The sequence below is a fragment of the Agelaius phoeniceus genome, chromosome 3, assembly GCF_051311805.1.
Source record: "Agelaius phoeniceus isolate bAgePho1 chromosome 3, bAgePho1.hap1, whole genome shotgun sequence".
NCBI classification, from domain to species: domain Eukaryota; kingdom Metazoa; phylum Chordata; class Aves; order Passeriformes; family Icteridae; genus Agelaius; species Agelaius phoeniceus.
The window spans coordinates 18,556,667-18,583,942 of NC_135267.1; the positions used below are offsets into that span (position 1 = coordinate 18,556,667).

A 27,276-nucleotide genomic window follows, 5' to 3' on the forward strand; every position below is an offset into this window, starting at 1 on the left:
TGAATGTAAAAATAGCTGAAAAGCAAGTATTTGTGAAGTTATCTTGCTAAAGCATGATTTCCTTTTCCTGGTTTTGGAAACATATAAACAGACTATTTTTAATAGCAAAGTAAATCCATTTGGAAAAAAAGTGGTTGAAATAAAATACTACTTTCTGCCTGAGATATGGCCTAAAAGTACATCTGTCTTATATTCTATTTGGGTGGCAAAAGATACCTTGATAAATGTAATTTACAATACATCCCTGAAGCTTAAAAAGCATTTAAGTAAACCAGGCATGATATCCTTTAGAACTTTTAGATCTAATTTTTTTTCCATATTTATTAGTAGAACCCATGTCTATTTCAGAATATGAGCACATATATAGAGAGAGGAAAAAACTGACCTGATACCTGAGGATAATATCTTCCCTTAAAGCAGGGAAAGCTAGTTTGTTTTCAAGGTCATGAATTTATTTTCATTTTTTATTAGCACACAGAGTAAAAATGAAAAAATTCTGAATTTGAAGCTTTTTTTTATGAAGGCTTATGATACTGTTGCCATAGATATCCTGCCATTCCTTCTAGGCCCAAGGAAATTAAGCATGTGAGAACAGTGGATTGAAGTCAAAGTTATTAAAAGTCAGAAAGTTTGGTCATTCTGCAACAAGCATGAATCAAATTATGGGACAAATTACTGGATGGTCTTCAATATATTAGAGTGAAACCAAGCTGTATGTTTAATGCACAATTATAAATATTGCTATTCTGAAGAGAAGTATGTCTTTTAATTGATGTTAACTGGAGAGTCATTTAAACTTGTGCTAACATCATAGTCTCCTGTTACACTGTAATATTACTAGTTTATTTTTCAAAGCATCATGCAGGTATTACAAGGCATTTTAAAGCTCAGAGGCCTCTGAGGAATGTATTAAGCAGATCTCAGAGTTATGTAGGGATCAGTTTTGGAATTAAGTTGATTTCTCCCTCATAACTAATATTACCGAAACAATCTGCGGTAGTTTGTCTGCTTTTAATTTTGCTCTTTTTGCTTTTTTTTTTTTTCACTTGACTTGTTGGTTTAAGTGCTGAGGATGTTTTTTCTTCATGGTTGCCTGTTGTAACTTACAGATCATGGAATCATCTGGTACACCCTCAGTGACCTTAATAGTAGGCAGTGGTCTTTCCTGCTTGGCCTTGATCACTCTAGCAGTTGTCTATGCAGCATTATGGAGGTATGTAATGGGTTGAGAAAGCTAAATGTAAATACACTGTTATATTTATTTGAATTGCAGTTTAAAAAGAGCATTAGAGCCCACATTTATTGTTTGGAAAGTGAGGAAAGTGTAGTGCATGCTTTGATGCATTTTTTGATGAGATTGATCAGTTTTACTGGTTTGGCCTGCTAATGATGGTAGAGCCCACTCTTTCCCCGCTTCATAGTGCTAAATGCAGGATTCTTATATATGATGTATTTCATGTGAGGCTTCTGGCCTATATCTTTAGCTGCTTTTCTCCCATTTACATTTTTAAACAAAACTTATAAATAAAATAATATTGCAGTGGCGCATTTAGGGAGATTCAGTCAGCTGATTTTGAGTTTGTTCACATCAGTTATAAGTTTGAATAAAGACCAAAAAACTAAATAGTCTTAAATAGTGTGATGGTACATCCCAGTGATAGATTTTCTTTTCATCCTTAGTATGCAATATTAAAATACTATATTGACTTAAAAATGCAATAAATACTTATGGACTAAATTAATTTGATAAGTAATGAGAAGTAGCATAATGTCTTAGTGCAGAAAAATAAGATAAAAAGTCATGCAAAGTAATAAATGTTTTTAAAAAGTGAACATAGATTCTCGTTTTACTTTTTTCAATAATTAAAGTAAAATAGATTGTTATGAAAGTAATAAGAAACAAGGGGATGAAACAATAAATTCTAGAGTAATCTAAAACCAACCAATAGAATTTTGCTTTTAGAAGCAGCTTGATAATTTTGCACCCATTTCTCTATCACTCTTATGTACCACAGAGACTGAGGATTAGGAATATATATATAATTATTAAGAATATCCAGTTACATAAGTTATCATAAAAGACTATAAAAATTATCAGTTCTTGTCTGTCAAAACTAAGAATGAGAGTACTTCAGGATATAATTCCCATCTAAAGAATTATAGTGTTATTTTTGCACTCCCCAGTATATTTAGCAATTGGATAGAAATACTGTCATGCTCAGTGTAACTGGTCTAATCCATTATTTAAATTAGATACAAGGAAGAAATTCTTTACTGTGAGGGTAGTGAGGCACTGGAACAGGTTGTCCATAGAAGTTGTGGATGCCCCATCCCTGGAAGTGTTGAAAGCCAGTTTGGATGGGGGTTTGAGCAACCTAGTCCAGTGGAATGTGTCCCTGCCCATAGCAGGGGGTTGTAACTGGGTGATTTTAAGTTCTCTTCCAACCCAAGCAATTCTATAATTCTATGATTCTGTGAATTTCTAAGTGGAGATAAAATGTTATGTGTTATGGCTTAAGTCAATGCTGTGAGCTCCTGTTGCACTGCATTTACTCAACCACTAAGGTCCTTTGTAATCCATGGGCACTCAGTGTTGGGAATTGGCCCAGGTGAATCAATAGTTAACAAGTTAGAAAGTAGCAGTGGGCTCTCTGTGTGAGCAAAGGCACACAGGACTTCTTGTATTTGTTTGGAAATACATAGAACCAGAAGGTTGCTATGTTTTAAGGAAGAATGTGGATTGTGGTATTTGGGTTGTTCTGTCTAACTGGAAAAATGTAATCTACATCTCTTGATATGCAAGCAAGAAGGACTATAATTAATTTCATGACCAAAGCTCAGCATTTCTTGTGGGTTCAACAGCTTTTTTATTACTTCCTCAGAGTCAGCTATGGGTGTACATCCCAGGAGGAGACAGCAATATTAACTGAACTCCAGTGAGAAGCATATAGTAGTGGTCATAGCATATATAAAGATCTGGCGTGGTCTTCAGAGGAACTGACCACCCTTAACTTCCATTTTTTTTAGTAGTCAGCATTTACTGTTAACAGCTCTAAAAATCAGGTCAGAAAGGCACTTCAGTTGTAACTATAATCATTCTCTTTTTGTCCTGTAGCATATAGAAGGACTGTATACAGAAAAATGAGAACACTTGCATCTTGAAATCAAATATGTGATAAGACTTTTTGACTTTTTCATCCTAAACATATTTGTAAAATAAATATGATAAGTTTGCAAGGGTGACTGTGATGTTCACTGCTATAATTTAATCTTTCTGTACACATTTGGATATTTTTTGGCATTCAATCTTATGAGTATATTACAGTACTATTAAAACATCAAGATTAATGTTATCCTTGTCCCAATAAGATGTTTCAAAATTCACTGCCACAGTATCATCCACCAACCTGCATCTTATTTATACATCGTGGATCAAATCTTCTGTTTATATTAATCACCATATTTTTGCTGAAGTTAGTAATTATGAGTGGTCTGTGCCAGCTGTGGATATTCCCAGGGACAAGCAGAGAGCATAAGAATGCATGTAAGCCCATTATTGTCAGTATGGTGTTAGAAACATGTTGCCAGTGGTTTTCAAAAGAATCATTGGTAGATTATTTTTAAAACACATCGAGATACTAAGAGGAAATTGTGCAATATCTATCAAAATATTGTAGTTTTCATGTTTGCATTGTTACAACTCTCTCTCTCTGAGCACATGTAAGGAAACACCTCTCAGAGTATCTGCAATATTTAATGCAAGAACTAAATCAAACCTTTGTGTGACTTAGTAGTTGTTTTCCTTTTATAAAATTTGTACCCCTCTCTTTTTTTTTTCTTTTTTTTTTTAACAGGTACATCAGATCTGAGAGGTCCATAATTCTAATCAATTTCTGCCTGTCGATTATCTCATCAAATATTCTTATCCTGGTTGGACAAACTCAGACACATAACAAGGTATGAGATGGATTGTATTAAATTTTCCCTTAAAGATTAATATCATTGTTTTATTAGTTTTTAGCTTAAAATAATTACATCGATTTACTCCTATACTCATAGGACTTGGTGGTTTTGGTAAAATATTAAGAGACAAGGGAAAATATTTACCATCTTGCATAGTCTTTATTTCCCTTCCAAAAATCCCTTTTGGTATTGTTCCCTCTAGATAAGCTGTGTTCTCTGTGGTAGACTTGTGTGTTTTATAACTAAATTTCAAAGCAAAAAAGTTCAAAGGCTCAACATCAAAAGCAAAAATTCTGGTTCATTATAATAGTTGTAATAGGATTGTGCTACAGTGTTTTTGTCTTTTTATTAACACACTGGTACTCGAAAGGCAAGTAGAAATTGCTTAGAAGTTGGAGTGCGATTCTTGAAAATGTGCAGAAACAGACATCATAACAAGCCATAGAACAGTTAGATCTCTGACTGATGTAGCTATAAGAAAGTAATAACCCTACATACCTTACTTAGTGATGTATTGCTGATTATTAATAATCTGTTCTCTGAACATCATTGTCATTTGTGCCTCTCCTGTAGAACAGCAGGATTGCCAGTGTTTTGAGGAATCACCCAGTGCCTGGTGATGCTAGGCAGCTTTCACAAGTGTCAATAAGTGGTTGCTTGAAATCAACCATAACTACAGGATTGCTTGGAATAGAAAATAGGATGTAGTTGGTTAACTGGGCAATATGTGATAGAATGCTGTGAAGTTTTGGAATAAGCAAGTGCTTGTAAAGTAGTTTTTTTTTTCCTACCATGTTAAACTATGTAATGCACTGCTCATCTTAATTTTTCTGATATCAAATGAAATAATGTCCATCATCTGCTACAGGAACTGATGTTTCTACAACACACCTGTAATTAATCATTACTTCTTCTCAAATAAGTGCTTAGCAGTTTAGCTGCCAGAATTCTCATAAATTCAATGCACGTCACATAGCTGTACTTTGTAAAACATATCCAAACCAAGCACAGTCATTTCCAGCACATATGGTAACAAAATTATTGAAGTCAAGATATTAATATGCTTTTAAAGTTTTGAAAGTGTGTAGAGGTAAAAATAAGCAAAATATGGATTTCCAGAAGAAAGCCATGTAACTCTCACAGATTTTATTCAGGGGGGAAAAGCAATGTACTAACAACCTCAGTGTAACAGAGTACAGAATTAATCCTACCTGGAATTTCATACATAGTCATATATACTATTTTATTATGCATTTCAAGAATAGATATGGTTCAGTAGATGCAAGTTCCTGTGTACATTGCCACAGTGGAATCAGAGTTTGAGGGCATCAGAACAACTGTGTTGGCTAACAAATTTCCTAGGTATGCTGGCAGCCTTTCTCTGATACTTGACTCAGGGAGCTCTGAACTAAAACATGCTCTTAATCCAGTTCCTTTCTATTAATCTTAATCTCTTTGAGCTCCCTCACTTCTCCTTCCTGAACTTCTCAAAAGACAGAGATATTACATTGAGATATTTCTGAGACCAACAGATCCAAAAATGCAGATTTCAAAGGAAATAATTGACAGAAAAAAACCACATCACGAGGTTTATACTTTTAATATGCAGTCTGAAAAATTACTGTAAAATAACAATTCTTGCAACACTTGTCTTTTTTTTTGCCCACATCTTGCTTTTGATATATCTACCAACCTGGAATTTCTAGCCAGGAAGCACCTCAAATGGATCAAAGGCAAAATGCATCTGTTATATCTAGCAAGATGTCCCTTATTACAAACCAAAACTATTTTTATCACAATGTTGACTGATACATGAATATATTGCAGCTCTAAAGGGCTGGCCTGTGAATGCACCATCAACAAAAATGGCCAGCTAACACCACTGTTTAGTGAAGATTTATTCAGATTAAAGCAATCATATCTGGGTATGACTTCACTGTGTTTTTAAGTAGGGATGTGTATAGGCATCAGGTGTATTTGAATTCAAGTTCTGTTTTTTTTCATTTTCAAGATAACATATGATCCCAAGAAATGTTTGATTCTTAGTCCATACATCTAGATTGCAATACTGGCAACTGTAGGAAAAATTATGTTTTCATTTTGCTGGGCTGGAAAATTAAATCCGTACATGAAAACTTTAGAAAGAGAATCGGGTCCTGACCTGTGATTTAAGATTAAAAATATCTTAGATTTGTTTCTGAGATTTTATTATTTACTGGAAGTGAAACCGTATGAGGTTTTTAGTGTTTGAAAATTTTGGGAGAAATCATGGGAATATTTTATTAAGACAATATAATATCCAAGACAGCAAAAATTGTTTGATGAATAAATGCTGAATTAGTATTTCATGGCAAGAGGAGCTCTTCTTTTTTTTCTTAATGTATTGGAGAACATTTGAGAAACATAATATGCCAAGTTTGAGTTTGTTTACTGTGTTCCATTGTCATTCTTCTGGTTACACTATGCTTACCTTATTGGGGTAGCAAGTTAATGTTCACATGATGATGTTAATATTCACGGTGCTGAAGCATATCCCGTTTCTCTGTGCTTTAGTTTTGCTCTGAATTTAAATTGTCTGTAGTTCTATATTTGTGTATATTTGCTTTTTGAGTAGGTCCTCGTAAATGTCATCAAAGCTGAATTCCAGATTAAAGTTGAACAGTATGTAAATTTAGCATACTAAAGATGTATTATTGCAAACAGCATATTGTTGATTTGTTTGCAGTTTGTGGTTTCATTTCTCTGCATTAAACACTTCACAAACTACTTTTATTAACTTCAGTGCTATTCAGTCTCCAAGGAATTTCTGCGGCTTGTTTTAATTACACCCATTGACATCTACGACATAGAAAAATCACTGAGTGTCTCGGTCTAGATAAGCACAGGTTTTTTTTGTTATTTTCTTTCTGGTTTTAAAAAATCATAGATATTCTATAATGTTAGGTTTATCTCTGCTTTTTGAAAGCTGAGTATATCATCAATATTTTTGCAAAAGCTTCTTTTAATGAAAGCTGAGTGAGTCTGAAAATTGCTTTCTCTTTGGTTCAACTAAGTTGTGTCCTTTTTTCAGTAAAATGGATCACCTCCCATGGTCAGAAATTGACAAAATATTTACTGAGGACACATAGAAGGGATTTATATTTTTTCAAGCTCCAAAAGATTTTCCATTTCACATATTACCTGTTTAAAAGTGATTTTTTTGTCTATTTTAAGTAACCTGAGGATACCAACATTAGAACAGAGGTCTAGGTCATGGATCATTTCAGCTCGTTTTAGAGTAGTTCGTGAGGGAGGTCACAGAGGGGAGTAGGGTTTCCCTTCTAAGGTTTGGATTGGGATAGCAAAACACCTTTTGTCAACAGAAAAGCTTTGCCCCTTTGTTCCTTCTTAGCAAAACATGTTCTGCATTTTGTTGAAGGACACAACTGAGAAATGTTCTGATTTTTTCTTTGTTTCCCTAAACCTTGGAAAACACAGAACTCTATTCATAGCTTTCTTAATGTTTCAGACTGTGTAGAAGATTTCTGTTCTGTCAGATCCTGTTTTGAAATACAGGTCACTGAAGGCTGAAATTACAAAAATATTATGAAATTAATTATGCATCTTGTTTAAATATAGTTGGTGTTATACTGTGCATGAGAAGCATATTAATTTACTTTAGTATTTCTTTCTGTCTCATTTTCTTTCCCCTGTTAAATTTTAGTCACATAATCATATTTAAACTTGACAATATGCAATTGCTACACTTTAACAACTGAATTTAGTTTTAACTCTTAAATTAAGTGTCCTGAATTAAGGAAGGGTAAAACTTTGAATGTATAACCTAATTGCTAAAATATCTGTTATTTCACAAAACCTGAGAGATGTCCCTAACATCTACAAAAGCATTACTTTATAGATTACACTTACTTCAAAGTAAAAATATTTACTTTGAAGAGACTGACAGGTATTTTTAGGAAATATCTATCAGTGATTTGTAGCTTTCACTATATCATAACTCTGGCTATCTTATGTTTCCTAATGTTCTTCTTGCCATCTAGAAAAATGGCTGTATTTCTTCTATATGTGGGCCTTTAACACTTAAGCTATAAACTTTTACTAGGCTTCTGATCTCATTTAATGAATAAATTCCCTACCCCCATAAGTTATTGATTAGTATTATGTGGATTTTTTTTGATAAATTCTCTTTCCTTTTGTGTTCATTCAGAGAATATCTTGGTTTGCTCACAGTTTTGCCTAAACAAAAACACATTTGCATTTTGATATAAACAATTCCTGTATATTTATTTTTCCTGTGAAGTAAACAAAGCCAAATACATTTTGAAAAAAAACAATAGAATTCCTTATACATATGAGGAAAAGTTAACTATTTTCTATATAATCTGATACTGGCTATAATTAAGAGTTCATTGCTGATATTTGGGTCACTTGTGAAAAAATGTCATATTTTAAAATACTTTTAAAACACGCTTTAATAATGCTGTATGACTCAGTGCATTTTTAGCCATAGTCAGATTTCTGTGTGCCTACTATGGAAAGAGCAGGGAAGATGTTAATGCAAGATTTAGTAACCCTGATATTCTGTATCATTCATGTTTAATTGCAATATCCAGTTTATTATGCTTACTATTGTATTTTGAAGTTCATCTCTTAGACCATAACTTAAAGGATATGAAAAAGGCCTGTCCTGATCACCATAACATAAACTGTCAATAGCCTGACGTTGTAAACAAGCAAAACCCCATGAAAATGTGTAGATAATAAGATTAGAATGTTCAGTAAATAGACTGACTGGACAAAAAGAACCCACTTTACGTATTTTTTTAATAGAGGTGTTATGTTGAAAGAAACAAGTAGAAGTGGAAAAAGCTGAGAAGCCAAACATCCCATTCCCATAGCGCTCTGAAGTGGCTGACTGCAAAACGAGAGCTCCCTCAGGTTTTGAGAGATGGTGGGTGGTGGGATCCCCTGAGAAACCTGCAAATGTTCAGGTGATACTAATGATGCCTTTAACCACGTGGCTCTTGCCCCATATCTGCCACTGACTTACAGATGCAGGCATCGTGGCAATATATCTCCTAGGAAACAGTGGGGGAGACCTCAGAGCAGATGGAATGAACAGAGAAATGATGCTAACACAGCATTAAGGTTGTTTTAGAAAATCAATGAGGAAGTAGGGAATTCAGTATGTCAAGCAGTAGCACTCCATATTTCAAGCTTTCTGTAGAACTTCAAGGGAATACCCTCCATTTAAGAAGCTGAAGCCTGTGAAAATATACCCTTCCATTTTTGTCAGTATCTGACTTCCAAATTAACACTCTGCTGATTGTATTTTTTTTTTTTTTTTGTCCGTGCAACAGCTTTTTAAACAGCTGACCCAGAGGGTCTCTGGTATGGGTCATCCATCCCAGAAACACACCAGTAAATAGGTCAGGAGTCAGAGTGCCCTGCACCACACACATCTGTCTGCTGTGTGTTTCAAAACTCAGAAACAACAAAAAGGAGAAAAGCCAATTTAGCTGAATAACTATTACAGGAGTAGGTCTGTTTAAGCAATGCTGTTTTACCATGCCAAATTCTGACAAAACCTGTTAACATCAGCTGAATTAACTACCTGCTTTTAGATTCTCAAGAGAACCTCTGGGAGCAGATCTTTCTTACCCAAGATCACTAAACATTGTCATTCATGTTACTGTTACCTGCCTCGGAGGAGAAGGTAACATTCTTCTCAAAAGTGCCTGTCAGACTGTTTCTCAAAATACATTCACTTTATCATTCACTTTGCTATATCTAAACAAAACAGACATTTTGATTGTAAGCAGGTTACAGAGAAGAAATTGGTTAGATTTTGGGATCATGTGTTCTCTGTCTCCTATCCCCAGAACCTTTTAAAAAGCTCTTAGAACTACTTTAGAATCCCAAAATTGTTAAGGTTGGAAAATGTATCCAACTTCTTTCTCAAGGCAGGGTCAGCTGTTAGGTCAGAACAGGTTGCTCAGGACTTTTTATAATGGTAAAATCTTGAAAACCTCCAGGCATGGAAACATCACATCTTCCTTGGGAAACTTGATCCACAACTTGACTGTCCTCACAGTCAAAATGTATTTCCATATACCTGGTATGCATCTCCTCTTGTTTCTTTATGCCCATTGTCATGTCATCCCACTAAACATCACTGTGAAGAACCTGACTTCATCTTGTCAATGACCTATCTATGGGCACTGACAGGTTGCTCTGAGATGCTGCTAGCTCAGACTTTCCTGAGGTAACTCTCTGCTGTCCTACTCTTCCCAGAATTGTGTGGTTTTTCCTCCTTGATCTTCACAACCTTTTTAGAGTAGTTTTTTCTGTTCTAGAATTCACCCCCACAGCTCTAAGGAAAATAGCTCATTCTCTAACAAACACCTTTCTGAATTATTTCAGACAATCTGTTGATGACTCAAGCAGCTATTTTTGGGCTTCATACCTTTTTCACACCTCTCTTTTGCCTTTTTTTTTGAATTACAATAGAAATAGAGAGGTAGTCAATGGGAAATAGAACAATCTACAAACAGTTAAATGTTCATGCCTTTCACTTACATGATCTTACTTTTAAGAAAGAGGAAACAATAGACAATTCTAAGCAATAGTAAAAATTATTTTAATAATGTAGTTACCATGACAATTAACATCACAAGACTAAAGGGTTTAATTAAGTATGATAACAATAGCAACATCAAAACCAAGTTACTTGGTTATTTTCATTGTAATACAAAAGTTGAACTTCCAATGGATTTTCATATGTGAATTACCCTTTCTAAGAATCTAGGCATAGAAAGTCTTTGTCACATAAACCTAAACAGATACAGAAACACAGTAAGATTTGTTTTTTTAATAGATACCTGATAAAATAATACATCAAAAATCACAGCTCTGAGATAAATGCAACATAAATCTTCTGCCCTAAAATAGTAATTATTACATCATCACTCCTTCTGTATAACAGAATGAAACAACAGAAAACAAAGTCACTTGTAAAGGTCTATTATTTAACAAATAATAGTGTAAATTTGCAAAAGATTGTCCACCTATTGTACTGATTTTTATTTACACATCACTACAACTCCCTGTTGTGTCTGCATTTTTTAGGAACATATGGTATGCTTTAACCTTGACATGCACTATGAAGTTCATTTGTACAGTTTTGCTTTTATTTTCCTAGGTCACAGGTTTTAGGCCCTATATCTTGCAATCACAGCAATGAGAGCATTTTAACAGAAAATTACTATTGGATTGATCTGATTCTCTGACTGGTCTGATTAGAGTTTCATTCTCATTTCCACTTCCTATTTTTTCTTTAAGGTGATGTTAAGTGAAATTTCATGGGGAGTGGGACAAGAGTATGCAAATCTCTGTCCTAGACTGAGGTTAGCAATAAGATGGAAAGATGGAAAGACAAGGATGGTCATTTGAATTCTCACCTTTCCTGCTTTTTCTTTCTGAGAAAGAGATGGTGGTCACTGTGTGCCCAAGTCAATGAAGTCAGCATTCAGCAAGTGTGATCTGAGCATATTTATGACATGAGAAATACGAGTGCTGGTAGACTCTCTGAATTACAGTAGGGTTTTGTTGTGAGAGGGATGCTCAGCTTGTCAAATAAAGGGAGACTCTTAGGTATAACCAGGGACCCAAAATTATGTACCTAGAGATCCTGTTGATACCAATGTAAAAGGCATGTAATGCTTCTAATTTTGGACTGCTGCTGAAACATGACCTTTTTATACTTGTTTTCATGGACATACATGCTTATTTTGTTGAATCTCAGTGAGTCATACCATAGACATTAAGCCTGGTACTGACAAATTTGACAGTAAATGTGCTCTGGTATTTTTTCTCTTCTAATGGTTTTGTCAAAATTCACATCAAACTGACATTTTGGACGAATAAGGAGGTATTTTGTGGAATTTAATAGAAAGTTATGCTCAGAATAATTGTTGAAAGGAAACTGTAAAGGTAAATCTACAAAACATGCATTTGGCTGTAATCATGGACATTTTTAATGAATGTAATTGTAAGATTTCCAGAACCCTGCAGGGAAGTGTACATGTTTGTAATAAAAAGGCCTCAAGCTGTTAAAACTGATAGAATTCCTGTAATGTCAAGAAAGTTCAATATGCACTAGACTTCTGGGTTTAAAAACAGGATGGAAAACATGTTAGTATCTTTCTCTCCTGAAGAAAATGGAAATATATCTGGCACAAGGAGTCCAGCAGTTGGAAGGAAGTATGAATAAGTTTGGCACAAAATGTTGTTCCATTAGTAAGTGATTACATATCTGTCTCTAATTAGTGGCGTGGCATATAATTTGTGCTCTGTGCTTTCCATTTCATGAAAAATTGCATTTGCAACCTATCACATATTTGCTAAATAATTTCTTTAAGCTAGAAATCTAAATGGATGCATTATTCTTTAAATACCACTTAAAGTTAGGTGAAAGATTAGAAAGAGAATGGCTTCCTTAACAAGCTTAACTGAGCCATACAGGACAATAAAACCTCATGTGTCAGAATGTACAGCTATTGAAACTTGGGGTTTAAAAAAATGGGATTAATTGTAAAGCTGTTGTTATTTGCAATATTTAGATATTACACTTCTTATATTTAAGAGGGCTTTTAAGTCTCTGTCTTTTACTGTATATCCTCTTATGTCAAATCAATCAGAATTCATGCTTGAGTATTAGTAATTTAATTATTGCTATAAAACCTTAATTTTGACACTGTTTATCCTTTAAAGTAAATACAGAATAGTAATAACATTTTACTGAACTGAATGATCCGACAAGGCATAGCAGTTGTACTACAGTGGAAGAAAAATGGTTTTGCTAGGAATAATTGTTAGACCTCAGTATCAAGACAGCATTAGTGATGAACAAGAACAGTTGTTAGACTCAGTTTGTCTCTTGTAGTTATTCAGAAACTGAATAACTACAGCTGATAAAAATCACTGCAGAAACAAATATGTAAGACTTAAACCTGATCAAGTGTTTGCTTTCATTCACTTCTAAAGGATTCTTCTTTTGAGAAAGAGGATTCAGCAATAATACCTAACACTAGTAAAAACATATTCTAGAGAGTTTTTTAAACATTAATGAGAAGACTCAATCATAGTCCATGAATACCTAAAGAATGTATCTCTCCTTGTTAAACATTAGGCATTAAACAATCAAATGTATCTTTTTAACTGTAGGAAATTTCCTGCTGATTGCAAATAGGAAGTGTTCAAAACTTCAAGTTCTGGCATTAATCTCAGTGCACACATTTTTCCAGTAGCAAATGCAAAGCCTGGAATGAATCAGAACTAAGCCAAATTGTGTTGCCTTGCAGTTGCCATGGCTAGGAGCATGCACACAAGTTATTGATACAGCTCATATGACACACGTTATGCCATGATGACTTCATTATGTGCTGGAGCCTCTGGAGATCTCAGTTCATTGAAATTTCAATATTTCAGTGGGTAGGTATGATGAGCAAAGCAGAGCCAAAGAAACAAATCTGGATTTTTTTTTGGCAAAGGAGCACTTTACAGATTAGCCATTCAAAGTATGTATATGCTACACTCAGTGCAACTGGACCTTGGTATCTGTCAGTGACACTCTCCTAGTGTTAAATAATAACTCAGATGGGCTTTTCTAATCTCAGCTCATGGTTCTTCTATTCTCTATATTTAAACTTGTCATCATGTGTCTTCTAGAAGAACTGGTTTAGGGCACTTGGATTCAGTTGTCTCCCTTAGAAACTGATGGGCAGAAATCTGCTAGTGCACTACAAAAGCTTAAACTTCTGGAAGGAATTTGTCTAAATGGTGTTGAAAACTAGGGAATAAGCAATGGATGATAACAATTGCACAAACAGTAGCCCTCCAGTGCAGTCCCTACTTCCTTCTTCTCCTAACTTCTTGTTAGGCTCGTATGTACGATTGTCCCCTGTGGCAGTCTGGTTCTCTCACCATGATCTGCAAGAGGCTTCTATTTCCTGTAGCTTTTAAAATATGAGAATAGATCTATAATGAAACATTAGCCAGAGTGCTCTAAACCTGTATGTACCAGTTGGTTTAGAGATGTTGCTTCGTGTTCAGAGGATGGCAGTGATTTTAGTTGTTGGCTCTGCAGGCAGAGTTATCTGGTCTGTGCAGGTCGCAGAGCATCAGTAAGGGAATTCCCTGCAGAGGAGCAGAGGGAATACAAATAAACATTCCAGAGGTAATTTGGTTATATCATGTCATCCAGAGTGTGATGGATATGGATATAGTCTGCAAGATTTTGTAGGAGACATCGCTGCTAAGAATATGATCTAAAATGTCACATTTTATACTTGCTAATTTTAGTTGCCAAGATGGATCTGAGAGACATAAAGCATTAATTATTAATTATTGTTGTTGTTGGTAAAAATAAACCTATCATTAAGGCTCTGAGGGTTTTTCCAACATCAATAAATTTTCCATTTGATTTATTAATGGATATAAATATTTTTCTTTTATTTTTCCCTCTGGTCAGAATCTCAACTTATTTAATACTTGCCCCTCCTATCACAAAAAGCTTGAGTTAATGTATCAGCCTTGCACTCTTTTCTCAATGTCAGCGCATTGAGATCTGCCACCTCTCCTTTAGAAACAGAGTGAAGACCTGTTCAGGTATACTAAGACTGTTTTCTCTCCATTAATGAGGATTTTGACTACAGAAATGTTGATTGGTACATAGAAGTAGTGGATGTTATGAAGGCTGGATGTGAAACTCTGACAGATAAAATGGAGCAAAAAAGATCCTCTGTTTTCATCCAGCAGTGAGGGTAGGGTCACCTACAGGCAAAAGCTGTACCAGAAGCAATAGTGCTGTGAAGGGGACAAACTTTGCTCTTATTGATTACAGTCACACATGAGTGGAACCAAAGAATTTTTTTTTTTTTTTTTGCATTAGCAGAGGCTTCCGACTGGTCTGGAAGTGTCACCCACTGAGCACTCCACATGTAGAGCAGATTAGAGTGGTTAAATATTTAGGCCTCAAAAGCTGATATACCAGTGAAACACATAGCAGAGAAGAAAGGTCACAACTTCCACTCTATAAACTTATGCATGCAAATAACGGTATTGTGATAAAAACCAACATTTTGTAATTCAGGGGCTTCTACACAGGCCTTTTCCACTTTCAAATAAAGACAGCTTACAGGATACCATCTTTACTTTCTGATCATGTAGGATTTTTCAGCATTTGAATTTCACTATTGAACAATTTTGTGATGACAGTAAAGCACAGGAACTCATAAGAAAGAGAGGCAGCTACAGTACTCAAATCTAACGGCTCTGGCCAGCTGGGCATTTCTTACAGAGGAGCCCACCATGTTCATGGACTGTTGTAGGGTTTGTCTGTTGCTCCAGCCTGGAATCTGACAGAAAACACCTCTTTAGGGATTTACAAGTTGAAAGTTAGGAATGACAAGTTAGAAGGCCACATGTGTGGTCACAATGAGTTGAGTGCATTTCTTACTTTCCCTAAGATACTCCTTGCTCTTAGATGTTCTCTGATTTTAGTGCATTCCACATGGATAGCTCTGTGCCAGATAAAAATTCATCTCTTCCTGCTAATGCACTATTTTTTCTGCTGATAGTCTGTTAGTACATATTGTTTTAGATGAGAACTGTTTGCATCCCATATACATGAAATTTTTAATACAAGACTCAGTGAGACATAAAGCCAGAGGTTAATCATGTGGTTAGCCATGCAGTTAATGACTTAAAATAAATGAATAGATTATATTTCCTTTAAAAGGCTACTAATGAATTCTTTAATAAGATATAATTTGTATATAATAAAATGCCTGGGCTCATTCAATGATAATTTGGCTACTTAGGAACAATTTGAAGTCACACACACTCAAAACAACACAGAAGCATTTACTTTCCATCTGAAGCTGTATGGTAAACATCTATGTTTCTTTGAGCTTTATGGGACATGTTGCATTTTGCTTAATATTTTTATGGTTATTTTACCTGTCAAAATAACAGAATCTAAATTGGAACAGAGCTCAAAGCATTTCAGAAAAAGAATGTTTATATATGCTAATGACTTCTAATTAGGAAGAAAAATACTAGAAACTAAGATAATGTATTACTAGCAGTACAGTTACTGTGTCTTTAGTTGTATGCAGCGCCTTCCAGGCCACAGAGAGTTTGAGCAGAGAAGAGCTGACCAACATGCTTAGTAGACAAGACAGCCACCCATTCCTCTCCTCTTGAGCACCAAGGAAAAATCATTCTTGTGAAAACAGAACTGTGGTACTTCTGGCTCTGGAGAGAAGGGTCACCGTAAAATTATTTTATTTCCTAGTTAGTTTCCTAGTATGAAAAGTGTAGTTAACTGGTGCTACATTGACAATTGGACTTGATCATCTCAGAGGTCCAACTGTACCAATTCTATGATTTTATAATTATTGGGCAGGAGTATGTGTATAATGTCTTTCACTGGCTGTCGGAGAGGAGAGAGAATTTTTCAGCCAGACTGTCTTGTTAGGAGCCAAGCACCACTTTACATTGCCCCTGCTCTGGAGCATGGTCCTAATTTTAAAGGTTGCATTTTCCATTCTTATCAACTTCTTGCAAGGAGTGTTCATAGTGACTGGAGATTTCTCTTTCAGACCTGCATGTGGAAAAAATAATCTGTTTTCAAATTAAAGACTAAGAAAGAAAAAATATCATTGCATATTCTCTGATTTCGTCAGCTGTGGTTTCTTCTTTTTTTCCCTTCAGTCCTTTTATCTTCTTTCTTCATTAATTGCTTGCCTTGCTTTTATGATTTGTGAATGCTTTTGGTCTGGCTTTTCTCATCCATTCTGTTGTTTCATGCCAGTTCTTTGTCATCTGACATTATGATCAAAGCCAATATTTGGGAATTCATGGAGTTCTACACAGGGCTTCTCCATTTCCAAATAGAAAGACAGCTTAAAGGGTACCAGCTTTACCTTCTGATTGTATAGGTTTTCTTCAGTATTTGTATTTCACTGGAGAAAATTTTTCTGATGGTAGCAAGGAACTGAAACTCATAAGAGAAGTAGCATCCAACTACAGTATTCAAGTCTTAATGGCGCTGGCCAACTGGGCATGTTTTGTTTCCAGATCATTTCTTATAGAGGAGCTCATCACTTTCCTGGACTGTTGGAGACTCCAAACTGGACAATGACAGAAGCAATTTCCTTAAGGATTTACATATTAGAAGAAGGAAAGTTCCTTCTCTGTTCTATTTCCACCCCTTTTTTCTGCCTCTCTTTAATTTTCTTAGTTAAGAGGCAGAGATCTGTCGGGGCAGAGACAGACAAGCACTCTTGGCAACATTCCAGGGTTTTCGAGACCCCCAAGGGTTCTCCTGGCATCTCTGGACATCGGGAACGATGTGCTGAGATCCCACAGAGATCTTCCTGTTCACTTTGTCCCTCTGCATTTCTTGTCCAATTTTTCACTCAACTGTCAATCTTCTCAACAGATAATCTCTTTAGAGTAATGGCTATCCTCTTCTGTTGTTGCCTTCAAATTATCAAATTCCCTTTCTCAGTGAGGATAAGTTGAACATTTCAAGCTTGGTTATAAAAACTGAATGCAGTAGCTCTGCCTCATAGATAGAAAAATGAGAAATAAAGGGTGGTTATGAGATGTGATAGCTCAGTAAGACTCTTATGATGTGCCAGTGGGACATAGATTGTGTACAAGGAGTTAGTTCTCCATTGCAGTGCTTCTCACAAGAAATGTTTTGTTCTTCTTTCTGTTATTGAGATATAGTTTAAAAGGCTGTGGGGAGCAGAGATTATAGCACTATTTATACTTAATATAGAATTGTATCATTGTGCAACAATGTCATATATAGTAGATTTTGCAAATTGTGGAATGAATTAAGGAGGCTTCCACTCAAAATTAACTAGCCCTGGCTAGGGGATATGTCCTAAGCCAGACAGCAATCTAATGCATCACTGACACTCCTGCAGCCCCATGGCACAGAGTAGGACTGAGAAACTGCCTCATGCACAGGTACAACATAACCTAATGATGTAAGAGCATGTTCTGAAGTCCCTTCAGGAAAACATCCCTTCTGGCATGTGACTGTCCTGTTCCTGTGTGGCTTTATGCTATTATGGGAAATCACACTATATAGCATTTATTTCTTTAGGAAGCTGACCATCACTATCTCCCTTGCTGTACTTGTATCTTCAAATACTCTGTTATATTATAAAGTAGGCCAGATATTCTTCACTTAATTTGTGGCCAATACTACCTTCTAAAAATCAAATCTACTTTTACAAAATTGTGGGGTTTTTTTAACCTGTTAACAGAATAAAACTTTTTAAAGAGACAAAACTTAACTCAGTAAATAAAGAAAGAGATTGTTTATTAAACACCCACTTTCTAGGCTGATCTTAGGCCTGTTTTGATCTCTGTGTTATCAGAGATTGAGAACATTAGATTGATGCTCAGAACATGATGTCATTTCCATGTTTGTCTGTCTCCCTTTTAAAATCAATGTTAAACTATGGGCTGGTTGAAGAATATTGAACAGGATTGGATGTTAACTTATACCTGCAGCCAGTAAAGCCTTGCAAAGTGTGAAAAGTGTAACAGCAGAACTACTTGAAAACCATCACAATCAGCACACATCAGTGTGAATCACTAGGTAAAGTGAAAAATGGTGAAAATCAGTCCTGAAGTATTATTCCTGAAGTATTAGTCCTTTGCATTCCTTTCAAAATGTAAACAGGCCATAAAGTCTCTGCTGACTAGTTAAGCAGTTAGTTTACAATTGCTTTTTTCAAGAGTTCAGCACAAAGTAGCTTGAATACACTAGCGAATATATCCTTCTTCATTTCTTCTAGCTGCTTGTCAAGGAGTAATAGAATAGGTGCTGTTTCCTTAGTTTCTGTAATTCCAAATATGGGATTTACTCTCTCCCAGGTCTCATTTAGGGGCAGATTTTCCATACGGTGCTTTCTAAGTTGCACAATACCCCCAGATTATAATGGGGGCTGTGTAGCATGAAATCCTGCAGAGCTTTGAAATTTAACTTAAAAAGCCTGCAGTGCTTTGGAAATAATGGCTATTTATTTAGCAATATGTTGAAACAAGAGTGGCAAAAGGCCCAGGATTTTCGCAAATATTGCTGGGACAGGATTAAGGTGTTCCAGATAGGACCCATTCAAGGAACACCATTTTGCATTGACTATGGCTGCCAAAATAACAGGATATCATACATTTGCTATACTTTTGCAAACTTTTACAAATGAGGTCATAAAAACCTAACAGTGGCAGATCCAACAGAGAAGCAAAATTTGTATTTTCATTGTATTAACTTGCTTTACTGTGCAATGGTCTTCTTTGCAATGCATATAGCAATCCTTTTTGTTTTTTAATTCTTTTTAAGCCATCTTTTCTAATGGGACAGTTTTCTGTGTCCTGAGTTATAGTGGATTTGAAATTGGAAGATCTAACCATTTGTACAAAGTTATAGTAAGCAGGACATTGAATCAACAGAATGTTAAGTCAATAGCATCTACAACTGAATCAGACCATAATTCTTCAGTGAATACCTGCCCAACCAAAGCTCTGGGACCTGTGCAAAAATTCCATTTAAGATAAGTCATTTGTTGTAATGCTTGTGGCAAGGTTAAAAAAGCTAAAGTAACCATTATCACACAGCTATGTGAACCAATTAGTTTTTAAGTCATTGTTCCTCAGTAATTCATAGTCCACATACTTAACACCGTTATGAAAATTCCAGTAATTCACAGTCCACATATTTAAAACCCCTTTGAAAATTTTGCACGTTTCTTTCAAAAGGGTAAATATCTCATATTTCCATTATTCTTTAAAAAAAAATTTAAAATATTGTATCATTGTTTTAGATTCTTAGGGATTATTCAGTGAATCTCTTGAAAATACAGAATTCCAGAGCAGTTTGGAATAAATTCTAAAAAACAAAAACTCCATTAAATCCTATGGAATTTTCTTTGTGAATGTATATGTGTGTACGTGTGCCTGTGTATGCTGATATGTGTAGGATTTTCCAAATAGGAATCTGTCATAATATTTTTAAATGCACAACTTTGTTTAGTTACAATGGGATGTACAAGTGTGTATGAGAGTAGAATACAGTTCATTAGTGACTAGATCAAACAGGCACAGAACCCTGAAATCAAAATGTAACATTGATGCATTTCCAATATGAGCGAGTTATGTAAACAAAGATAATGTGCCAGATACATATAACCAATTCACAAAAATGTCTGAAAACAGCAATATGGGGAATCTACTATTCAAGCAAAAGGTAATATGCTTTATTTTACTTTTTTCCTTTCTTTGAAGATATGTTTGAAAATAATTAAAATGGCAATTTTCTTTGAAATCAAAACAAAAAAAATTGTTTAATAATGCAATATTGTAATGCATATGAATTCTTAATATTATTTATATATCTCTTCAGTCCCATATGAGATTGGTATCAACCAAATAGAGGAATTAAATTAATAATAAGCCTTTTTCAGTTCAGAAATATTTTAAAGTTAAAAATAATGTTTAGACTTTTAAAGAGGGTGACAGTGGCAGGTGAAGTTTTTACTCAAACAGCACACTTGATATCTTTCTACATATTTGACACCTGGTTCTATACATCATATGTTTTCCTGTATCATTTGTCTCACATTCATGAAATTTTAGTTTCTGTTAGAAGTATCAGCAATTTTTATGGCTATAAGAAACTGTGAACATGTTACATGATCTGTGGGCAAACAGATTGAATTGATCTTATTTTGCACAGTGATGCAGTTTCTTTTCAGTGATTTGAGAATCGAGTCATGTCTTACTTTAAGTAGTCATGATATTATATCCAGATGAATTTATTACTCTTTATATTAATTTTTTCTTTGAGCATTTACAATACTGACAAGGCTGCCATATTCACATTTTTAAGCAGCTAGTGGGGCTGATTTGCCTAAAGGCTCCCAGGGGACAGTGGGTGTTCCAATCCTTTCACAAAAAGAAATGACAAGTTGGGCTCTCTTAAGTGACTGTGCCACTTTCTTTATGCTTCTAGATTCCTCCATCTCAGCAGGAGAAACATTAGTATAGATTTGCATTCTACTATTGAACTGATCTGAGTTTGCAGCTTTTCTATTACTGCTCTTACCATGTATAAGCACCAGTTCTTGTAACATGGAGGACTTTAGCCTGGTTTTCATTACGTTATCTGTCTTTAGGATAGAAAGAATTTATTTATTTAATAATCTAACTAGAGAGTTTAGTATGGTGTTTATCATTTAACTTGGGTTTTCTTAATAAGAGAGTGTTCATAATTTACTCATTTCTTGTAAATACTAATATTCAAGCACACTAGTCATGAAATCCACTTACATTGTGGCAGCTTAACTTATAGTAGCAAGAGATACCACAGATGCAATGACAAGGGGCTTTAAAATTGTTTGTATTTTAAGTATTAGGCACATTCCACGGGGCACATCCCCAATGATATGTGTGAAATATCATTCAAACTTCAGTAGTCTAGACTAAATGAAGTTAGTGAGAATTCTGTGCCAACTCTAATAGCTTCATGACTTTGTCCCTTCTGGAAGGATTAAGTCCAGACACTTTTAATTATTTTTTTTAAAGAATATATTTTTTAATATCTTATGACTTCCAGGGAACGATGTCAGACTTGCTTCAAAATGTTCCCCTCTATGGAGTTGAACTGCTCAGCATTTTGCTTGCCTCCAAACCCATGTATGATACAGAAACCAGATATTCCCCCAAGCACCAGTTCTGAAGGGCTCATCCTCTTCTGTGTTCTGAGAGCACACCAATTCTACAGTGACAGAGCAAACCTCCCAACAAAAAAAAAAGAAAAGCACTGCTTTTTTTTCCTCCCTTGAAGCTATGCTCTTGCTAAAGGGATAAATTCAAAGTTTCCCACTGTCAAGTTTTCTACTACAGGTATTCATGTTAAAATATAGTTAGGAGTCTCCTGCTTTTCTGAAACCAGTGGAAGGTAAAACTTAGGGCTAATTTATACAAAGCAGCATCTGTGGAATTCAAATGCTAACTTGAGATAATTTAAATTTTTTAAACTGTTTTTTTCTTCTGATCTTGTGTGAAACCAAACTGCCTGTCAGTAACACCTTCTTAAACGAGGATTATAACACACCAAGCATTTATCCATGGAAGTGTTGATATTAATTATCTTTCCGTAACAGGGATGTGCTGTTGGCTGACTGTAATAGGATTTAATCCTATTTAGAGAGTTTTCAGTCTTACCTAAAGACACATCAGCTGCACTCCTTCAGCAGCAGTTAGGCTGGTCCTTGGTCAAGGATTTGTACACAACCACTGGCCCCAGTGATGGAGTGCTGCATCCAGGGGTGCCTTGGGATTGGTGCACAGCACTGCTCCCTGGCACGTGGAGGAACTAAACGTACAAATCTCATTTTTCACACCACCTGCTCTGTGTGCTCATCAGTGCTATTTTCTAACACTGGTTTCTGTACACACTTTGTGAAAAAATATGACCGTTAAAATGGTACATTTAACATACATGATGGATTTGTTTGGATTCTTAATCTCAGTGTCAAGTTTCATTTAAATGAAAAAAATCAAGGTGATAAAGCCGTTGACATTCAGATTATTTCTAAATTTTTACCATTACTGTCTTTCTCTTGTGATGATATACACTGAGATAAAGAAATATACTTTTAAAATTTGAACTTTCACAGTTTTGTTTCAAGCCAGAGCTTTTATAGATTTCCAATCACATAAATAGTTAAGAAGTATCATTTAATTTGCAGAAAGATAAATCTTGGCTACAGCCTAACAATTAAGCAAATGAAAGCTGTTAGCCTTGTTTAGCCTTATTTTCATATATTACATAGCATTAAAGGCAACATTTTTTCATTTTTGTACAGTCTCACACCCATTCCAGGGTTTCAGGCAAGATTATAGCAGATTTTGAAAATTTTGTAATGGATTTATTATATTTAACGACCATGCAATATATGGTTCCTCAGCCTTGGCTGACATTTTGAAATTAGGCTTCCAGCAGTGAAATCTTGTCAGGGATGGGTTTTAGATTACCCAAGCTTTCAGGATTAGAGCTTTTCGTACATAATGTCAAGTACAATCGTCTGTTTAATGCTAAATGAGCATACCATTGTTAATGCAGTAGCAGCACAGAGAATAGACTCTAGAGAATCTTAAGTTTAAGAATCTTAAGTCTAAAGTTTCTGAACTTTATTATGAACCTTACTCACAGTTTTGTTCTTGAATGTGTGAAGACATTAGGGAAAGATCCCTGTAGAGATTTTAAAGGCGTATTTTAAACTGGTTTTGTGTACATTACATTCGAACAAGTTATCTGAGTTATCAAAAACCCAAAATATTATTTTTATTTAGATTTCTGCCAGATTGTTTGCCATGTATAAATATCCCTTTTATATAGTAGAAATATAGTTGTACCTAAGTGAACTCAAACTATTATTTTCTTAAAAAAAAAGACATCTTAATAGTTCTGTCTTGCATAAGAATTTAAAATTATGACCAACCTGAAAAATAACAATGTTTTAGAGCAACAGACATACACAAATAAAATGTCATATGCATGATGTTTTCTCATGTTATGCACATTAATTTGTACTGACTTAATTTAATGACTGTCTAAAATCCCATATCTTTTGTAACTATAAAGCAGTGGTTGAGCCAGCTATGTTATTTCAGGCCCAGATCTGCAGCAAGAATTTAGGTGTTAATTCAGTAATATGGAAGTTCTTAGTCAGAAAAGCCATAGAAGCTAATGCCATCTGTGCCCTTATGTAAGATGGCTAGGCTCCACTGCTCAAAGTGTATAAATTGTTGGGAGCCCTGAAAAAGTGTGTGCACAGATATCAGTGTGCTGAGTCAGCAATGTCTAAACTGGAAAATGAGGAAGCATTGAGGAGGGGTTTGCAGGTCACCACTGCAAGCTTAGCACTTGTACGTGCTCTAAAATCACAGAGAGCCCTTTCCAAGTTCAGGTCAGCCCTCCCACTTTGTGGGGGGAGCAAGACACACATGTTTATTTCTCTCCCTGGCTCTCATCTTGCCTTGTCACAACTGTGTGCAAGTCTTGAGTTCTAATTAGACAAAACATGATTTTTCAACCTAACCATTCATCTTTAATTTAATTGGTAACTCCACCAATCCACCAATAATTTATTATCTTTATTTTTTAATTGATTAATTCCTCAGTACAGTAGAAAATAATTGATGGTTTAAGTATTTTGCTACTGTTTAATATTTCTTATTTTGAAGGTAAATATCCTCAGAATCTATCACTGGGAGACTGTTATCCTGTGACAACATTTTAATCCAGTGAAATCTTTTAATTGCCTTGACTCGTTCTGTTTGATCTCACCAACTACTAACCACTGTAAATATTCTTTTTCTGCTTTTTGCACCTTTTGGTGACAACATATTTTCAGCAATACACATCTACTTTTGTATGTTTGATCATTGTTCTTTAAAATGGAGCATTTTTTGTGCTGTGAGTGCCTCATGAGGCAAGACCACAAGGCACTGAGCCAATTAGATTATTGGAATTACCAGGCTAAATTCCATTGACTTTGCCAGCATTGGGCTAATTTCTGTAGTGTCAAACTTGGGTTATATCATTTCATCTGACAAAAAATATCCCATCAGTCTACATACTTTGCTTTTGATTTAACAATTTTAGGTTAGTAACTAAATGTGGCTGCTCATGCTGGGTTTTTAGGGGGTTTTTTGGGTCTTTTTCTGAAATGGTACAGTTCTGTATCATCAGAGTTAAAATGGCCAGAAGGCTATGTCTAGCACCCCTCGTAGCACCATTTCAATATGATCTTCTCAGCCCAGTGTGGTATTATTTCAGTAGCATAAGACCAATCTCAAAGCCAAGATTACAGGAATAAGTAAAAGGGACATTTTTCTCCAGTCCTCCCTTTCTCCTGTCCTGTACTGACCAGGGCTCAAGGTGGGACCATATCAGCCCTGTTTCTGATACACCAATTCAAAGAATGTTCCAACAGCCATGTGTAGACCAGCACCAAACTCATTACAGGGAAAAGGCTTCTGTGTGTGTGCACCTGTGGCATCTGTTCCTGAATTGTGCTCTATACACTATTAGCACACATGAAGACTCATCCTGGAACATCTGAGATTTACTAACTGCAGGCATAATAAAGTAAAGGCTGCTAAATATGCACAGAAGTCTACTGACCAGCAGAATTAAATCACAGCACTAGAGTTTCCACTTATGTGGAATAAGCTCACTCCACTGACTTCAAAACAGATACATTGGCTGAGGCCAGAATGGTCTGTGGTTCTTAAAGCAAGTTAGAGTCCTGAAACAGAGAGAAGACACACGATAGTTTTCCACCTTTTGTGAAAGAATGTGGGGAAATGTTTACAAAGTGTCTAATTTCATAAGGATGTAGAGAGCATGCATTGTCAGGGTACTGGTCACTAGACTTCTGTGAATATTTAGTAGCCTTTATTTTATTATGCATGTAATTAGTAAATCTCAGATGTTCCAGGATGGGTCTTCATGTATCAACCATAAGATTAAACCACTGGTCATATTTTGAAAATATAGTGACAAGCAGAGCTGCAGAAGTGTGCAGGTACAAATAGCATGCAATTCATTAATGTGTAGGGCCATTCTTGTCTCTTATTTTGAGTGTGAATTTTGAACAAATGATAGTACATTTTATGGTAATTATTGACTTTTTGGTGCCTCAGTAGTGATGGAAACTGCAGAGTTAAAGCCTTAGAGAAGGCAGCTAACCTGTTTGGAATATATAATTTAATGTCTTTAAAAAATTAAAATATATATATATTAAAGGCTGTGATAATTTTTGAACAGAAGGTCTTTAGGGTCTCAACACAGACTTTTCTGGATCAGAATTCATCCCATTACTGGAAATTTGTATTAGTACAAAATTAATCAGAAATGAACAACGAACTCCAGCTCATTCCATCTCCCTTTGTTTGCTGCATTCTCAGATATCTGAAGAAAAATGTTTTTCCTACCTCCTTTGGAGAGAGCTAACAAGTTCCCTGCCAAGGTGAGCTAGCAAGACTTGGTTAGTATCTCTGATAGTCTCCCAGGAGTCAGAGCAGAATGAAACAGTCACCCTCTTCCAATTAACAAGGAAAGTTGCAATTAACAAGAAAAGTTGCACTAAAAATTTGTTTTAATTCATTAAAGTTCATGAGAAATGTAAAACTAGAAAACCATCTTATAGGTAGCACAGTATTATATCTCCTCTTTTATATTTCTGCATTGATTTCAAGTTTTCCTGCACTCTCAGTTGATCAGTAAAAGTATCAATCATGGTGTTCTTTGAGGTTTCCAATATCCTTTCCAGTTATAAAAATAATGAAGATTAAAACATTCTGACATTTAAAGGGGGAAACTTTGAAAGGATCTGTTTCTCAAAATCAAAATTATTCAGTTACCACCAGAATATTTTCCATAAATGTCAAGTTTATTCTAAAATATCTTTAAGACAAGTCTGAGCATAAACTACTGAAATTGTAAGACAAATATTGCTTTACTGCAAATCTTTGCAGCCGTTTATGACTAAATCAGATCAATGGCAACATGTTCCTTTCAGGACAGTCTCCAGTATCTTCTACATGTCTTAAAAGCTTTACTAAGTCTCCAGCAATTGATTAAGCTTCCACTCCTGCGTTTATTTGCATTCATCCCTTCTAGCATACAGGCTAACACAATAATGGAGAGAAGTTATTAATTTTTACCTGACTAACTGAGAAAAATGAACATAGCAAAGTCACAGCCACATACCATAATATTTCAGAATGGACTTGTGCAATGACAGTTGTCATTATCCACCTCTGTATAGGCAGCAAGGTTTCTCAGTTTGTCTAATTCAGCATTACAATGGCAGGAGATACCTTTCTTTTCCATCCTATCAAGCACAATTAGAACATGATGCAACAGGTGTGACTTTAGTACATTGCTAGTTTCTCTCACTCAGCTTTTGTCCTCACCTTCATCCTTTGTCAAGTCAAACAGGAAACTAGTTTAATGTCCTGTCCTGATGAGAGGAGGCACCATACAAAGTCTTGTGGAAACACCTATTTAGTGATTTACAGATTTATTGCTAGTATATATCCTGCTACTCTCCTGCAATAAAGTACCTCTTCATGTTTCACTCCGAAAATACCCATTTTCAGTCTTCCCCACTGAGAAAGACCCAGGTGTGAAATATTCCCTGAAGACACCTA

At 35.3% G+C, this 27,276-nt stretch overlaps 1 protein-coding gene across 14 annotated transcripts in view; it reads left to right on the forward strand.

Moving 5' to 3' along the window:
* Positions 1-27,276, forward strand: part of ADGRB3 (adhesion G protein-coupled receptor B3) — a 448,324-nt gene that overhangs the window by 351,882 nt on the left and 69,166 nt on the right. For all 14 annotated transcript variants that reach the window (XR_013181240.1, XM_077174780.1, XM_077174786.1 and 11 more), the window contains 2 exons: positions 1,110-1,213; positions 3,855-3,957. Coding sequence is in view for 13 of the 14 variants with exons in the window: in XM_077174780.1 (XP_077030895.1) it covers positions 1,110-1,213; positions 3,855-3,957 (207 nt within the window). In the remaining variant the exon portion in view is untranslated. The remainder of the gene's footprint in view (positions 1-1,109; positions 1,214-3,854; positions 3,958-27,276) is intronic.